The sequence below is a fragment of the Bubalus bubalis genome, chromosome 18 (assembly GCF_019923935.1).
Source record: "Bubalus bubalis isolate 160015118507 breed Murrah chromosome 18, NDDB_SH_1, whole genome shotgun sequence".
Lineage (NCBI taxonomy): Eukaryota > Metazoa > Chordata > Mammalia > Artiodactyla > Bovidae > Bubalus > Bubalus bubalis.
In genome coordinates, this window is record NC_059174.1 from 24,287,491 (window position 1) to 24,306,301 (window position 18,811).

At 45.0% G+C, this 18,811-nt stretch overlaps 1 protein-coding gene across 1 annotated transcript in view; it reads left to right on the plus strand.

Annotated features, from left to right (window-relative positions):
• The window catches only part of CES5A (carboxylesterase 5A), a 103,581-nt gene that overhangs the window by 61,888 nt on the left and 22,882 nt on the right, over positions 1–18,811 (plus strand). The window contains exon 2 of the mRNA XM_025268697.3: positions 18,146–18,284. Within this exon, the coding sequence (XP_025124482.3) occupies positions 18,146–18,284 (139 nt within the window). The remainder of the gene's footprint in view (positions 1–18,145; positions 18,285–18,811) is intronic.

The window sequence follows — 18,811 nt, forward strand, 5'->3', positions numbered from 1 at the left end:
GGCCTCAGAACATTGTTCTGTGACTCTCACTGTCTAGCAGGCTGGCCAGACTGATTCAAAACAAGGGAATGGCAGGGTCCCAAAGGGCAGCAAGAGAAGGAAAACCCCAATATATAGATATTTTTCAAATCTCTGCTTGTGTTGTATTTGCTGTTGTTTAATTCAAAGTGAAAGTGTTAGTCGCTCAGTCATGTCCCATTCTTTGCGACCTCATCAGCTGTAGCCTGCTGGGCTCCTCTGTCCATGGACTTCTCCAGGCAAGAATACTGGAGTGGGTTGCCATTTTCTGCTCCAGGGGATCTTCTTGACCTAGGGATCAAACCAGCATCTCTTGCATCTCCTGCATTGGCAGGCGGGTTCTTTACCATCTGAGCCACCAGGGAAGCCCACAAAGTAAATCACATGGCCAACCTCTGAGTCACTGTAGGAGAAGAGTCCATGCCATAGTTGTGGATATGGGTAGATATGGACAAAATCTGCCACTAATCTACTGGGGCCCCTTCCCACTCCTTACCCCCTTCTTCTGATAGGGGCTCAAACACTTGTTCTCCTTTGATGTGGCTCTGCAACTTCCTGGGGTTAGATGTCATGGTTTGAAGCTCAAAGTGGGAGGGTAGGATGAAAACCCTCAAGGCTAGGGGAGGAGTATGCTAGGGCCTATGAGCTCCCTGCAGAGGAGACTTGACGCCTTTGCTCCAACAACTATGAGTACAATGGTTTAACTTTAATAGAAACTACCATTCAGTTGTACAAAGTGCTTTTTGCTATTTTAACTCTTCCCAGCAATGTATACTCTGCATCCTTGCCAATACTTAGATTTTTTTTATTTTTAGCATTTTGGGTAGTAATTACACTGTGGTTTTAATTACATTACCCTGAAGGTTAATGATATTGAACACCCTTTTATGTGCTTATTAACCATTTGGATAGATTCTTTCATAAAATGTCTGTTCATTTTTTCAGATTTTTTTGATCTGTGTACAGTTGATTTACAATGTTGTGTTACCTTCTGCTATACAGCAAAGTGAGTCAGTTATATATACACATACATCTGCTCTTTTTTAGATTGTATTCCCATATAGGTCATTACAGAGTATTGAATAGAGTACCCTGTGCTATTCAGTCGATTGTTAGTTACCTTGTGTAATAGTGTGTATGTCAGTCCCAATCTCCCAATTTATCCCTCCCCCCACCTTTGTAACTACAAATTTTTTTTCTACACCTATAACCCTATTTCTGTTTTGTAAATAAATTCATATGTACCACTTTTTTAGATTCCACATATAAGTTTTGTCCATTTTCAATTAGATGATTTGTCTTATTATCACTGAACTGTGGGAATGCTTATATATTCCAGATATGATTTATCAGATACATGTATTGTGAATGCTTTCTCCCAGTCTGTGGCTTGTCTTTTCACTTTCTTAATGATATCTCTTGATGAGCAGTTTTGTATGTGTGCTAAGTCGCTTCAGTCATGTCTGACTCTTTGTGACCCCATGGACTGCAGCCTGTCAGGTACCTCTGTCCATGGGATTCTCCAGGCTAGAATGCTGAAGTGGGTTGCCATTTCCTTCTCCAGGGGATCTTCCTGACCCAGGAATCGATCAAACCCGTGTTTTCTGAATTGTCTGAGTCTGCCAGTAGCATATTCTTTCCTGAATATGTGTTTATTTCTTTTTCATCCTTGAAGGGTATTTTCCCTAGATAAAGAATTTTAGGATGACAATGTTTTTCTTTCATCATTTTGTTATCTTTTGCCTTCCATTCATTCTGATGAGACTAGCTATCATTCTTATTGCTTTCCTCTGAAATCCAATATGTATTTTATTCTATGGCTGTTGGGAAGACTTTTTTAAGTTTTGGTTTTCAGCAATTGATTGTGATGTGCCAAGCTGTAGGTTTTTTTGTGTGTATTTACCCTGTTTTAGATTTGTTGGGATTCTTAGATATGTGGGTTGATGTCTTCCATCAGTTTTGCAGCCAGTATGTCTTCAAATAGCTCTGCTGGGTTTGAATTATTCCAGGCCACATTTGTGTAAAACTCCCCTTTAACTATCAGATTGAATAGGAAAACACATTTATAATTTTAAATTCAACATTTGTTAAAGACTTGCTCTGTCTGGCTCTAAGCTGGTCATTGATGTGTAAAAGGTAAATCTAATGTGTCCCTGACCTCATGCAGTCCATACCCTGATAAGAGAGGTAGCTCTGAGGTTATAGTAAGATCTGAAAGTCATTGAATGAAAAGGTGACTGAATCCCCAGGAAGAAGGGCTCTGCAAAATTATAACAAGTATATACTGTGACAGTTTCCCTAGTTCTCTAGTTCTCCTATGGCTACGTACTTGGGTGACTGTGTCAGCAAACAGTTCCAGGACTGTTGGACACAAAGTTTGAATTGTCTTTAATATCTGGAGACCCAAAGTGTCATCATGATCCCATTATTAGAGTGGGGACCTATATAGGGACAAATAATAAATGGAATCTCAGCTAAATTTTAGCTCATAATGGGCCCACTAGATCAGTAGACTCCTACCCAGTGATCATTTCTCCAGTACCCAAGTGCATAAATTGGGATTGATATACTTGACAATTGGAGTAGTCCCTCATATTGGGTTCATGGTTTATGGAGTTAGAGCTGTCACAAAGGGAAGGCCAAATGGAAACCTCTGTCCTTCCAGAATCCGGAAGGTCCCCATCCCATGGCCAAAACAAGAAATATAAAACAATACTGTGTCCTTGGGGAGGGATATGACATAGACTGATGCCACCATTAAGGACCTAAAAGATAAAAGGATGTTAGTTCCTCTCACATATCCATTTAATTCACCTGTTTAGCACCTCAGAAACTGAATGGAACCTGGAGAATGACTGACGTCTACAGCAGACTTAACCAAGTAGTAACTCTGATCATGGGGCTTCCCAGGTGGCACTAGTGGTAAGGAACCCACCTGCCAATGCAGGAGACTTAAAAGACACTGGTTTGATCCCTGGGTCAGGAAGATTCCCTGGAGGAGGGCGTGGCAACCCACTCCAGTATTCTTGTCTGGAAAATCCCTATGGACAGAGGAGCCTGGCAGGCTATAGTCCATAGTGAAGCAAAGAATCAGACACAACTGAAGTGACTCAGCATGCATGCACGCCACCCTGACCATAGCTGCTGTGCTAAATGTGGTATCCTTGCCATTAAATGTGATATCCTTGCCACTAATAAGGCCTCTGCTACAAGGTATATAGCCATTGATTTAGAAAATGCAGTCTTTCCTATTCCAATTTAGGAAGAAGATCAGAAATAGTTCGCATTCACATGGGATGAGTAATATTCATCTGCAAGGCTGTCTCCCACTGTCTGTCATAATATAGTCCAAAAACATCTAGACTGCCAGGTATTCCACGGAACATCACACTCTCCCATTAAATTGACAACATCATGCTGACTGGACAGGATGATCAAGGGGTGGCTAGCATTCTGGAGGCCTTAGGATCCAGAAGGCAGGAGATAAATCCTATGGAAATTCAGAGAGTGGACACTTCATTGAAGGTTTTAGGAATCTAGTGATTAGGAGCATATGAAAATCTCCCCTTAAAAATAAAAGACAAATCTATGCAAATTGAAATTCCTATCAAAAAGAAGAAAGTTAGGCCTCCTTGGGTTCTGTAGGTACCAAATTTTACACCAAGGCATAATGCTTTGCTCCAAATACCAGGTGAAACATAAAGAGACCTGCTGTTTGAGTGACAGGATCTGCCAGGCCTTATGGTGTTAGAGATGTCAGAGTCAGGAAAAGATGTACTCTGTGGAGTCTATGTCAAGCTCTAGTGGGATAATCATGATACAGTTCCCTGGAATTCTGGAGTAAGGCCATTGCCAACTCCAGCAGAGAATTACATGCCCTGTGAGAAACATCTCCTGGTATGTTACTGGTCCTGGTAGAGAAGAAATGCTAGATCCTAGGCACTGAGTGCCCATGAATCTGAAACTTTCCATTGTGAACTGGATCCTGGCTATAGTTTTCTTTAGGGAAGGACTTAGGAATTGCTTACAGGTAGTGGCATTGCATAATTCTTCCATAAGAGGACCCAGAAGACTTTATTCAAGATATTGTGATTTTTCATTGTTATGGCTTACATAAAACTTCTGCTCACCAGCTCTTGACTTTTTCTGGTTTTAAAAGTTAAATAATGTTCAAATTGGCTGTCCACCTATCTTACTTCTAGGAATACCATGGTCTATTACCCGCTGTCATAGATCTTTATGGGATGAGGCAACCTGGTTGCCACTATGTCTTTGCTGCCCATTAAGGTAATTATTTCTGCCTTATCTGTAATGGTTAAGTAGCACTACCTGGCCTCTGCTTTTCCTGACTCATTCACACTGAATCTGAATAAAGCCTATTTTCATGGTAGAATTGACTACCGTCAACCCTGATCTAACAAGGACTGTCACCATCTGGCTTCTCAAAGATGCTGGTGGCCTCTACACTAGTGCATTTCTTGTTGCCTTTGTGAAGAGAGTTCCTAGGTTCTCCTAGTAAAGATCATTAGGTGGTGGTTTCCCTCTATTAGGAAATAAATGTATTCTAACAGACCCACAGTCCCTAGCTTTCTGATCTCTTCATCAAGATTCTGCCATGGCAATTCTAGCAGTTCCATCTCTTTTACTATAGGCTGTCAATGTGTCCAAGCTTCAAGGAGCCATTCCTGCAGCATGCTAGACCAGCCCGAGGCATTCTTTCAGGACAATAAATCCTAAGTCATGAGCATGTGCTTTTGTGTTAATCAGTTCCCTCCCACACAGACTTATGTTCTGCCCCATGCCTCAGGTCCACCACCCTCAAGAGTCACCCCACACATGTTTTTCTCATTCCTGCTGCTGCTGCTGCTAAGTCACTTCAGCCGTGTCCGACTCTGTGTGACCCCATAGACGGCAGCCCGCTAGGCTCCTCTGTCCCTGGGGTTCTCCAGGCAAGAATACTGGAGTGGGTTGACATTTCCTTCTCCAATGCATGAAAGTGAAAAGTGAAAGTGAAGTCACTCAGTTGTGCCCAACTCTTAGCGACCCCATGGACTGCAGCCTACCAGGCTCCTCCGTCCATGAGATTTTCCAGGCAAGAGTACTGGAGTGGGTTGCCATTGCCTTCTCCGTTCCCATTCCTACCAGGACATATTAGCCGTGTCATGCAATTAATTCAGTAGGAAGTCCATTTCCTCCCAGAGAAGGAACTATATTTTCTTGTTTAGGCTGCAACCTGTCCCTGGTTATTAACTTGGGGCAATGCATGAAGTCAGGTGATCGTTATGAGGAAAAGCATTTTCATAGGAGACACACGTCATAGATCACATCTGCTCTCTTCTAGTGAGAAGGAGAGAGCTACTTCTGCTAGTTTGGAGAGTTTAAGAGAATCTGGGTGCTCATTTCTCAAATGCATACCTCTAAATGTCTCCATTCCATGTCTCAGGGTCTTAATCATTCTTTATCTGGGACCTCACTTTAGCATCAATAAACTGTGGAAAATTCTGAAAGAGATGGAGACCACCTGATCTGCCTCTTGAGAAACCTGTATGCATGTCAGGAAGCAACAGTTAGAACTGGACATGGAACAACAGACTGGTTCCAAATGGGAAAAGGAGTACATCAAGGCTGTATATTGTCACCCTGCTTATTTAACTTCTATGCAGAGTGCGTGATGAGAAACGCTGCACTAGAAAAAGCACAAGTTGGAATCAAGATTGCCAGGAGAAATATCAATAACCTCAGATATGCAGATGACACCACCCTTATGGCAGAAAGTGAAGAGGAACTCAAAAGCCTCTTGATGAAAGTGAAAGTGGAGAGTGAAAAAGTTGGCTTAAAGCTCAACATTCAGAAAATGAAGATCATGGCATCCGGTCCCATCACTTCATGGGAAATAGATGGGGAAACAGTGTCAGACTTTATTTTTTTGGGCTCCAAAATCACTGCAGATGGTGATTGCAGCCATGAAATTAAAAGACGCTTACTCCTTGGAAGGAAAGTTATGACCAACCTAGATAGCATATTCAAAAGCAGAGACATTCCTTTGCCAACAAAGGTCCGTCTAGTCAAGGCTATGGTTTTTCCAGTGGTCATGTATGGATGTGAGAGTTGGACTGTGAAGAAAGCTGAGCGCTGAAGAATTGATGCTTTTGAACTGTGGTGTTGGAGAAGATTCTTGCGAGTCCCTTGGACTGCAAGGAGATCCAACCAGTCCATCCTAAAGGAGACCAGTCCTGGGTGTTCATTGGAAGGACTGATGCTGAGGCTGAAACTCCAGTACTTTGGCCACCTCATGCAAAGAGTTGACTCATTGGAAAAGACCCTGATGCTGGGATGGATTGGGGGCAGGAGAAGGGGACGACAGAGGATGAGATGGCTGGATGGCATCACCGAGTCGATGCACATGAGTTTGAGTGAACTCCAGGAGTTGCTGATGGACAGGGAGGCCTGGTGTGCTATGATTCATGGGGTCGCAAAGAGTCGGACACGACTGAGCGACTGAACTGAACTGAACTGAACTTTAGCATAGGAGATCTTCCACGGTTGTATATTCAACCTCCTTTGTAGCTCTCTCACTCTTGTGGTTAAATTTTGAGAATAACTTTCAGCATGATCTAACCATGGTTCCAGGAGAGAAGGTATCTTTCAGAGCTGACAGAGCCTTCTAATTTTCGTGGCATACTCTGTTAATAGCTGAGCTTGTCATTTTCTTTAAGATTTCCAAGAAGCTTCAAAGCTAGCCCAAACCGCAATTCTTATCATTATCATTGCCTCTATGCTGCTGCTAGAGGCACTTCGGTCATGTCCAACTCTTTGCAACCCCGTGACCTGTAGTCCACCAGGTTCCTCTGTCCATGGGATTCTCCAGGCAAGAATAATAGAATGAGTTTCCATTCCCTTCTCCAGGAGATTTTCACGACCCAGGGATCGAACCCATATCACTTAGTTCTCCTGCATTGGCAGGTGGGTTCTTTACCATTAGAGCCACCTGGGAAGCCCATTGCCTCTATAACTTAGAGTTAATCCATATATCAGTGCTGTCCCTCCAGCTGGAGACTGGAGTGATCCAGTTACAGAATCCCACTGAGGGTCTCCTTCATAGGTCCCCCTCTAGGACTAGTTGACTTAGTTTTGTCCCCTGAGAGTAGAACCTGAGACAGACAGGGGAGGAAACCACAAGATCAGTATGTATTACTAAAACTGCTGCTGTGACCAAGGAGAGCCCAATTTCTCCAGGACTTCCTGCTACCTGAGCAGGATACAGAACATCTCCAGAGGCTGGCAAACAGGGTTACTCCTGGGGGGTTTAACCATCCTATAATTCCAGTCTCACTTGAACAAAGACAAATGGGAACAGAAAATAGAAAGTCATGTGGCCCATTGAGGCTTCAAGTGGCATTCCGTCTGCAAGGTGAGGCTGAGTGTGCATAGAACTGTCCACTGCAGCTAAGACTTAAACCAGAAGTGTGCTGAGGTTTAGTGACCAAGTGATGAGTGACATCATCATCATTGTCATTGTTATCCTCCTCATCATAATTATTTGTGGCTAAACCAGCTGTAGAACAAGGGCAGAGTTATTTATATATATATAAGTCAGGGTCTTCAGCCTCTGGGAGCCAATGCCTGATGATCTGAGGTAGAGCTCATGTGATAAGAACAGAAATAAAGTGCACGATAAGCATAACATGTTTGAATCATACCTAAACCACCCCCCTCCCAGCCCTGTTCCATGGAAAAATTGTCATACACAAAGCCAATCCCAGTGCCACAAAGGTTGGGGACCACTGTTATAAGTAATATAATGAGAAATCTACAGAATATATAGGAGGAAAGGAAAAATGAATCTCACATTTGATAATAAAGAGGTCTATATAAAGGAGATGGTATTTCCATGGGATCTTAAAAGACAAATAGGGTGTTCATTGGAAGGACTGATGCTGAAGCTGAAACTCCAATACTTTGCCACCTCATGCAAAGAGTTGACTCATTGGAAAAGACCCTGATGCTGGGAGGGATTGGGGGCAGGAGGAGAAGGGGACGACAGAGGATGAGATGGCTGGATGGCATCACCGACTCGATGGACATGAGTTTGAGTGAATTCCGGGAGTTGATGATGGACAGGGAGGCCTGGCGTGCTGCGATTCATGGGGTCACAAAGAGTCGGACACGACTGAGCGACTGAACTGACCTGACTGAGGATTTCATCAGGTGAAGTCAAGGCAAAACATCCAGGAGAGGAAACTATAATTAACAAAGACCGTATACACCCATGGTGTACAGTGATGGAGTACAGGATGAGTATAGTGATGGGGCTGTAGTGATGGCATGTTTTATGGGGTTGTAGGGATGGGGTGCAATGAGGCATCTCTCTGGGATGGCAGTATTTGGGTTTCACATGAATGTGAAGTGGGTTTGAAGAAAGATTGAAAGAAGGAAACTCTAAAGGTCCAGCTCTGGGCCCATGTGGGATAACGGGGCATTGCCTGCTGACCTGATTCCATCCTCAGACCATCCTCCCTTTGTTTTGTCAACCTGCGGGCCAGTCTCCACTTTGAGGCCACAGGGTTGCTCTGATGCCTTCAGGGTTCCTTCAGTCTCCCATTATGAGGATCGGAAAGTGTGCTTTTGATCTCCACTTCCATCTATCAGCAGGGATGGTTGAGTGCATGCTTTACACCACGCCTCAGACTGGGGTCCTCTCTCATTTTTGGTTTCTCCCTCAGGGGTTATAGCAGAGCAATCTGGAGAACAGTGAGAGCCCATTGAAGGCCTGTGTCTCTCTGGGGCCATCCAGGCCACTGGTCTGTGCTACTGATGGGGACATCAAGGTCCTAGGAGGTGATGTCAAGTGATTAGTCAGCTTCCGAGAAGATTATGTGATTTTTCATAGATCAAGAACTGCAGAAGTCAGCCATCCTTCCAGAATCTTACTTCTGTTCCTCATTTCTTACTCCATCCTCTCTAAATGGCAAAGCCTGCAGCTTGGAGGCAGGAAATCTGGGCTCAATCCCAGCTATGCTGCTTTTCAGCCTTGTGATATTTGACAATTCATCCTACCTTGCAAAACTTCAGCTTCCTCATCTACAGAATGGCAATCATTGCATTAAATTAGAGAATGGCTGCAAAGCATTCAGCCTGGGATCTGACACCTACAAAGCATTCCATACATGAAAACTAGTACCATTGTTTCTTGACATACATTAGTGTCTCCCAGAGTGGAGTTCCTGAGCATTAGGGGACAGGCGACCTAGACAGAACAGGAAATAGAAGATACATAGTTAGGAAGCCATATCCTCCACAATTCTCTTTCAATAATGGTTTTGCAGAAAAGATAGACTCAGTTTGCATGTTTCATATATACATATATATATAAAATAAAATATATGTTTATCTATCTTATTAATAAGAGATACATATATGCATATTGTTGTTTAGTCACTAAGTCATATCCTACTCTTTGCCACCCTATGGACTATAGCCTGCCAGGCTTCTCTGTTCATGGGATTTCCCAGGCAGGAATACTGGAATGGGTTGTCATTTCCTTCTCCAGGGGATCTTCCCAACCCAGGGATCAAACCCATCTCTTGCACTGCAGGTGGATTCCTTACTGCTAAGCCACCATATATATCTTGTTAATTTTTCTTTATAACAAAGAGAGAACACCCTTGTCCCTCTGGTTAATGGGAGAAAATTACATTGTGTTTAATCTGGTAAACTCAGTCCTATTCAATACTTTAAAGTCTCTTTAAGTAACATAAACTTTTTTCATGGAGAAGGAAATGGTAACCCACTCCAGTGTTCTTACCTGGAGGGTCTCATGGACAGAGGAGCCTGGCGGGCTACAGTCCATAGGGTCACAAAGAGTCGGACATGACTTCACAACTGAGTACATACACATATTGCTAACACAACATTATAAATCTACTATACTTCAATTAAAAAATGAATAAGCTTTTAAAAGTAACTTTTTCAAATAAATGCGTGGCCTCTCAGATTGGCTTCCTAGCTTCCCTCCTCCTCTCCAAGGTGCAATCTGGCTGTATGAATTGGGGAAACTTATAGGAGTAGAAGGGCAGAAGGAGCCTGGAGCCATTTGTAAACATCTTCTTCTTGTGATCTTCACGGCAATTTCCCTCTGCACCAGTTTTCTGGGAGGATGATGAATTTTCACATGGTAAGCTTGTGATCTGTCCTCTTGTCTTGATCAAAACCAATGGTCCTCCCCTGCTAACTCAGCCCTCACTTTAGCTCTGACCAGCACTCAGCACTGTGCTCTGCCCAGGTCAAGTTGTGGTTCCACTTTGTTTTCAAGCCTAGAAAGCACCTCTGTGGGCATCATGCCCTCTTCCCCCTCCAGCTCATGGCCAGGTACTCAATCACCTCTGAGTTCCCTTCAAGATTTTATCTGGGGTCCTTCCAAGGAACAGCAGATCTGAGGGAAGTGGGAGCATCACCTGTGATTTGTCTGTCCTCTTTTATTTTGTTGTGACCGATGCAGTCTGGTTCAGTGGTGTGGATACACTGGAGGCAGCCTCCTCCTCCTGGAGAGCCAAGCTTGCTTTGGTACCTTCCCACATCTCATACCTCCCACTTTGGGACGTAAGTCTAAGAGAGGGACTCAAAGCAACTTGTGTCAATGCCTGCCTTCCCTATCTCTGTTTCCTTCTCCTTCCCAAGGTCCACAGTGTAAGGGGGATCAAGACTCTCCTCTTGGTCCTATTTTGAGATGCTCTACATCACACCCTTGGCTTCACATGATGGTTGCCAGGAGAAGGGGGAATGATTTTGCAGTATGGAAATGCAAGACATACTGGTTTACTCTTTCTAAAATACTATCCCTATTGTATTAGATATTAATGATTTCTTTGATAATTAACAGTTTTCAAGGTCAATTTAAAGAAAAATATCAAGTGAATTGATAGTAAAGTTAGTAGTGGGAATGATACAAATTGTAAAGTTAGGAGGTCAATGGCTGAGTTGGGGAAACACCAGGATACATGGTAAAAGCTGTGATAAATACATGGGTAGAAAAGACCTCCTCAAGGAGTAAGGCAGTCATGTACACAACTCATTAACAAGCAGGATGGGTGGAAAAAGCAGAGCATTTAGTTGTTCAGGAGAACCTAGGAAACCTTCTTGAAAGAGGCGGCCATTGAACTGGACTTTAAAGGATGAGAAGCTAGAGACGAAAGACTTCCAAATGTGTGTCCGGAGACATGACAATAGCAAGAGTACAAGTGAAGACACTTTTAAAACTGTTGAATGAGTACTGGTATAAGGTGTTAATATTATTTCTGATTAGATGGCGGGACAGAATTGTAGGGCAACAGGACTCTTTCTGGAGGCAGTGAGGGAGGGCCAGAGCAGGGAGATAGTCTAAGAAGGCTCAAGATTATAGACAAAATGGACATTTCAGACACTGGGTGGGAAGGCCAGGGGAGATGCCATTCTGAGCTGGCAAAGTTTGTGCCTCAGAGTCAATCACTTATCCAATCAGCAGCCTTCTTCCTCTCCTTGGAAACTTCTCTGCCTTTCCACCATGCTCTAGGTTCTTCTGGCATCACAGGCAGGAATGGAAACCTCATTCGTACTGGGGTCTCTAGAATTTGTAATCCTTAAATGTCTTCTCAATTCTCATAACATGGGAGACCGAGGCCTGGAGTAAAAGGTTTAGATTCTGATCTAGCAAACACTACTGACCACCTACTATACAGTCCGGGCATAAGCTAAATGCTTTGATGTCTAAAATGCTATAGTTCTCTTGAACCTATTACAACAAACAAAACATGAATTAAGATATTTGTAGGGACTTCCCTGGTGGTCCAGTAATTAGGAATTCATCTTGCAGTTCAGGGGACAGAGGTTCAATCCCTGGTCAGGGAACTAAGATCCTATATGCCACAGAGCAACTAAGCCTGTGCACAGCAACTGCTGAGCCCACGCACTCTGGGGCCCGTTTGCCACAGCTAGAGAGCCCATGTGCCATCGCGAAAGATCCTGCATGATGCAACAAAGATTCCATGTGCTGCAATTAAGACCCAACACAACCTAATAAAAACTTTTTAAAAAGGTGTTTGTATGCCTCATGTTAAACCAAAATAAGTAAACCATGCAGACAAGCTGGAAACGTTTTCGATATTCTGGCCCCATCCCCCATTCACCTCCCAGGATTTATGGTCACCCGAAGGTGGGCAATTTGGACATTAAGACTCCTGAAATAAGCAGTCCCTCTCTTCCTTATCCCCGGTCCCCAGTGGTTCTCATCATGCATAGGGATTACTGTCCACAGGTGTTCACTGGATTTCAGAGACAATTTGAGGGATTTTCAAGGTTTATTCGAACCATGTGGGGGTTTTGCTGAATTAAGAATCAAACCCTCGCATAAGGCTCCACTGAAGTCCCTTTACCACAATCCTGAGTGCTGTCAGTGGCGGCAGAAATGCAGTTGCAGCTGGGAAGGAAGACATTATTTACCCAAGGACTTCATATCCGCAAAAGTTTATGGAGCACCTGATGAGCAAAGTACATCAGGCAGCCCCTTGCTCTGACCTTGAGGATGACCTTATCTGCTAGTGCAGAGTTCTGTATCTGGCTCATAACTCCCCTGTCTCTTTTAGGAGCTGACTATTCTAGGAAACTTCCCTTGCTTCTCAAACCCACTATTGCTGTTGTTAAATTCCTTCTCTGCATCTCCAGAGAGTGGGGCAGAATAACGTACTTTTCAACAAGTGCCCCTGATAATTCTGACCCCACTGGCCCAGCCCCAAATATTTGGGAAGCTCTATCCTGAGTCCTGAACCCTACGTGAGGTATGGAGCCTGTGAGGGGCAGGATGGTGATGGTCCTGGGCTCTGAACTGGATCATCCATGACCCACCAGTACTGCAACAAGAATCCAGAATGCTGATGACTGGTCCCAACAGAATGGCTTATAATAATTTCACTCCCTAGGTTTGTCTCTTTATATTTACTGTGGGGAGCCTGGATCTAGATTAGGATTGCAGAGTCTTCATCCACACACAACTCAAGCCAGTAGAAATGCTTTGGGGCTCACATGGTGATTTTTTTTTTAATTGAGGCCACATTTAAGAATTGAGAAGTATCGTAGACTTCTAGTTTGGCCAACCTACATTATCATGAACTAAAAGTTTACTGGAGTGGAGTAGTCATTGCCCCTTTAAACAGAGCATGTGCTGTCTGGTTTTCCACAGTCCCTACCATTCCCTATTGTCTCTCCTGGCCAGCTTCTTTCACTACTTGTTTGCTGCCTTCCTAGCCTCTGTAGGCATCTGAGTTGAGATGCACCCAAAAGTTCCCAAATGTACTTTCTGCCTCTACCATCCTGTGAATCCAAAGCCTATCAAATTATCTCTAAATGCTCCCCTCCCCCCACCCAACCCTGCACTCAAGAGTTAATCATCAGCTTCTTATGTAAATCAGAACAGGAAAGTCTTGCTTGGCCAATTCCTCCGAAAATCTTAGCTACTATTCTTCACTGAGGCTGTGTCCTGTGTCTGCCTGCTCAACACTTGTCTCCTATCAGGAAGTCGTTTCTTGTCCCTGACGGAAGATCCTCAAGGCCAGCTGTGGCCGTGGATGTCCAGAGAGTCAGGCGGGCCGGCCAGATGAGTAGGGAGTGGGTGCACCCAGGCCAGACCCTGATCTGGGCTGTTTGGGTCCTTGCAGCTGCCACCAAGGGTGAGACGCCCAGTGGGAGAGGAGGGCTCTCAGAAGATGGGATAGGGGATTTCCCTGCCTTGGAGGATTTTCCACTGGTGGAAAATGGAAAATGGAGGGTTGTGTAGAACCTCAGGGCGCCTGACCCATGTCCTGGTGTTGCTGAGAGCCCCAGGCCAGAGTCTCCTTCTCAGGTGTGTGTAGAGCACAGAAGATCCTGTCCTGTCTTTGGGTTGCTTGAATCTTGGGAGGCATGGAAGGGCATGGAACAGAGCCTATGTTTCTATAACACTGACTGCTGAGGCAGGACTGTTGCTGTTGAAATGAGTTTAGAACAGGTGATGCCAAGAAATCTGGGCCCTCCTAAGTAAATAGCTGGGCAACTAACTTCTCAAGTCTCCATATTTGATGTGGAAACCGAGAAGCTTGCACAGTCTCCATAAGTGTTATCCTTGTACCCCTGGAGGTAAATGAGCTGATTTCAGGAAGCGTAAGATAATTTTTTGTTTTTGTTGCTCTATATGTATTTTCTTGTATACTCAAAAGCATATACCTAAGTCATCAAAGCCACAGTTCCATAGGTGTCATTGTTTAGAATTCCACTAAGTAAAATTTTTTTTAATTTTTATTTTATTTTTTAACTTTACAATATTGTATTGGTTTTGCCATATATCAAAATGAATCCACCACAGGTATACATGTGTTCCCCATCCCAAGCCCTCCTCCCTCCTCCCTCCCCATACCATCCCTCTGGATCGTCCCAGTGCACCAGCCCCAAGCATCCAGTATCGTAGAATTCCACTAAGTAAAATTTTAGAAGCCTATCTCAACTTAATTTTAAGAAAAGAAGAAAGCCAGTAGTCACACAGGTGATACACAGAAATGCCAGCAGTTATGCTGGTGGGTATAAAAATAACTGAAATGTGGGCCAGATTTTATGGGGTCCTAGGGTAAAGAATCTGCCTGCAATACTGGAAACCCAGGTTCGATCCCTGGGTTGGGAAGATCCCCTGGAGAAGGGCATGGCAACCCACTCCAGTATTCTTGCCTGGAGAATTCCATGGACAGAGGAGCCTGGCAGGCTACACAGTCCACAGGGTCACAAAGAGATGGACACAACTGAACGACCAACACACACAGGCTCTATAAAGGCTGGTGTGTATTTTTTCCACAGTAAAGAAAAGCTTGTGTGCAGCAGCAGGGAGATGGGTTCCCAACTTACATCTTAGAAAGTTTTGTGGCTTGGTCTATGCTCCTAGGAGACATTCAGTGAATGCTCTGATGAAGATGACTTCTAGGGGAATGTCGAAGGAGCAGTGGACATGGATTCATTGAGAAGGAATCCAGATACTTGCACAGTCTCTGGGTTGAGAAAGAGCTCTCCACCTTGGGAAACTCTGAGTTTGGCTTGTTCCCAGCCTCTTCCCTGCGCCCCTAATTCCTCCCTATGTGTTTCCTCAGGGCCAGCCACCGCTGATGCACCAGCCAGGCACACCAACCTGGGATGGGTCCAGGGGACGCAAGCTTCTGTTCTGGGAAACGACATGCTCGTGAATGTGTTCCTTGGGGTCCCTTATGCCGCACCCCCTGTAGGGCCCCTGCGATTTGCAAAACCGGAGCCTTTACTGCCCTGGAATGGTTTCCTAAATGCCACGTCCTACCCTAAATTGTAAGAACTGGCTTGGTCCCAGGGGTGGCCTGTGACCTGGGAGTAGGGGCAGAACGTTGAGGGGGAGTAAAGGTCATGCAGCCCAATGGAAAAGGGGGGGCATTTGTGAGGAGGATGTGGAGGGTCAGATGTGGTTGAGGCTTCTGTGATGGCATGGCTCCCCTCCTTGTTTAACATGGCTCCCCACCTGTTTAAACAAGCAGAGTCCCTGGGTTCTCTTCTGAACTCCCTGAATCCCCAGACCTGGGCCTGGGAAACTGGGTTGTAAAGAAGCTCTCTAGCGATTTTGAGGACCAGTCAGTCTGGGGAACCATTGTGATGGGCCGACTGAGTCTTTGGATTACAAGAGGTTATTGACGCATCTCCAGGTGACCTCTACCCCAGGCTTAGTCTCCACCATTGGACTGGGTCAGGTCTTTAGAGTGAGAACCATCCCAGAGGAATTTTAACTCTAGCAATTCACACGGTGCCCAATGCAGGGCCTGGCCTATAGTGGGGAATCCATAATTACCTGGGGAATGGATACATGAATGTGTCTCTGTGACCCAGGGGAGCTGGGAGGGCTGATGCTCCCAGACACTGCAAATTTTCCAGGTTAGATGAGCAAGTTCCCAGGTAAATTGTAGAGGTGTCTAGTGCACTGGGTGGGAGGTGAGGCTTGGAAATGCCAAGAATCTTTTTTTTTTTTAAGTGTAAGTTTATTTATTTATTTACTTTTGGCTGTGCTGTGTCTTCATCGCTGCTCGGGCTCTCTCGCATTCTGGCGAGCAGGGGCTGCTTTCTGGCCCAGTGCACAGGCTTCTCATCATGGTGACTTCTCTTGTGGTAAAGAACAGGCTCTAGGGGTGCAGGCTCTAGGCATGCAGGCTTCAGTAGTTGCAGCACACAAGCTCAGTAGTTGTGGCTCATGGGCCTAGCTGCCCCTCAGCCTGTGGAATCTTCCCAGACCAGGGATCCAACCTGTGGCCCCTGCACTGGCAGGCAGATTCTTGATCGCTGGACCACCAGTGAAGTCCACCAAGAATCTTTCAACTCTCAGATTCTGTGAAGCCCTCAGATTGGGCCATGTTGGTTCTTGGCACTGGGGTCCCAGGCAGAAGGAGGACCCTGGTGCCAGAAAACTAAGCCACAGAAGAAAACCCCATGTTGTCCAGACACCTAGGACAATAAGTTGCACCTTATGTGTTCATTCATTCATTCAACTAATATCCACTGAGAACCAACTCAGAAACTGGCTCTCCATTAGGCCCTGAGATCATGACACTTGAGTTAGACACAGCTTCCCTCAAGGAACCTGCAGACTAGCTGTGGTGGTGAAGACATAAACAATAAGGACAGTTAAAATATGGGGTGACAAGGCAAGCATTAGGGAGTCAGAGCAGGTCCGTGAGGGAGCCTTGAGGGGAGGCCAGAGATGGCTTTGTTAAAAGCAGTGAGCCCCAATTTCTGATACACAACATACACAGGAAGAAAAAAGCATTCGAAGCAATGATTTTCTGCTGCCTAATCTGTACACTATTCTATTTTAGAAAAACAATGAATATTAATTGAGCACTTACTAGACATATTCACATATATAATCTCACTTAATCCTACTGTGCCTTGGGCTAGGGACTATAAGGTACCAAGGTGACTCACACAGAACCCTAGGCTTTTACTGCTCATTAGGAGAGATTCTAGGAAAGAACACAAAATATATACGTGTTTCCAAAGACCTCCCAGGTGGCTCAGTGGTAAAGAATCCACCTGCCAACCCAGGAGACACAGGTTCAATCCCTGGGTTGGGAAGCTCCCCTGGAGAAGGAAATGGCAATCCACTTGAGTATTCTTGCCTGGGAAATCCCACGGACAGAGGAGCCAGGCGGGCTACAGTCCATGGGGTCGCAAACCAGTCTGACACAACTTAGCGACTAAACAATTCCAAAGAGCTCTGGTCTAGCTGGAGAAATCTCAGGAGGCTTCTTGGAGGAGGTGACACTTTGACAGCATCTGAAAGAAAGGGAAGAATGTGAATAAGCAGATCTGGGGAGAGAGTAGTCAGGGCAGAGGGACTAGCTTAGGCAAAGGCCTGATTGAAGGAATCTTGCTGCTAGCCTACCTCTATTGTTTCTGGTAGAAAGGCCTGGGAATGTCCTTTTGTTCCTCTAGAGGCAGATAAGGGAGCCGCCAAAGCACAACCCTTGATACACAATCCTGTGACCTACTGTCTACAGCTTGGAGAATTGCTGAGCCAGCTTGAGTCTTTATGTGTGTATGTGTGTGGATTATGGTAATGGAGGTAGGCATGAGTGGGTCCTGGGGGCTCATGGTATAATTATTCTGCACAATGTGCTTTCTTACCCAGAAACCAGATCAAAGAGAATTATAGCTTGTTTGGGCTTCCCAGGTGGTGCCAATGGTAAAGAATCTGCCTGCCAATGCAGGAGACCTAGAAGATATGGGTTCGATCCCTGGGTTCAGGAAGATCCTCTGGAGGAGGGCATGGTAACCCACTCCAGTATTCTTGCCTGGAGAACCCTATGGACAGAATCCCATGTAAGCCTGGTGGGTTACAGTCCATAGGGTTGCAAAGAGTTGGACACAACTGAAGTGACTTAACATGCACAGCTTGTTTGGGCCGCCATGGGGGCTGGGGTGTTTTTAAACTTTGTACCAGAGCACTGAATCCCTATTCTGCTCAGGCATAGGCGATCACTAGGCCTCCCTGCTGTCACAAAAGCTGGCCCCTCCAAGGCAGGTCTGCTGACAGCAACTCTGGGGGCTTCTCCTTCCCTTTTCCAAGGTGCTTCCAGAACTCAGAGTGGCTGTTCACAGATCAACACATTCTCAAGGTGCGTTACCCCAAATTCAGAGTATCGGAAGACTGCCTGTACCTTAACATCTACGCACCGGCCCATGCAGAAACCGGCTCCAAGCTCCCGGTAAGGCTCACAGCTCCTGCTGTGCTGGGGGCTCCAGTTGCAGGTTCTGGGCCTAGGACCTGGGTGGAGTGTCTGGATATCTGGAATCAAATCTAGGCTCCCTTGGGTAAAAGGGAAATGTAATCACTTGACATGTCGATAGCTTTCTTAAAAATCATTCTACTGACAGATTCGCTTTGTCTTCTTTTGTGATTACTTCTTTATGGTTAGTGATTTGACCTCTGATTTTTTATTTTGTTTTGCTTTTCACCTCTGTTGGGTATTAAATAGTCTGCAAACAGAAAATACCCTGCTTTGAAGGACTCTGATTTTTTTTTTTTTTTGGTTTGGAAAATCCTGTTTTTTAAAACATATTTATGTATTCGTTTATTTTTGGCCATGCTGGGTCTTTGTCGCTGCAAGCGTCTTTCTCTAGTTGCTGTGAGCTGGGGCTTGTCTTGTTGCAGAACATGGGCTCTAGAGCGAGAGCTCAGTAGTTGTGGCACACGGGCTTAGACACTTTGAGGCATGTGGAATCTTCCCAGACC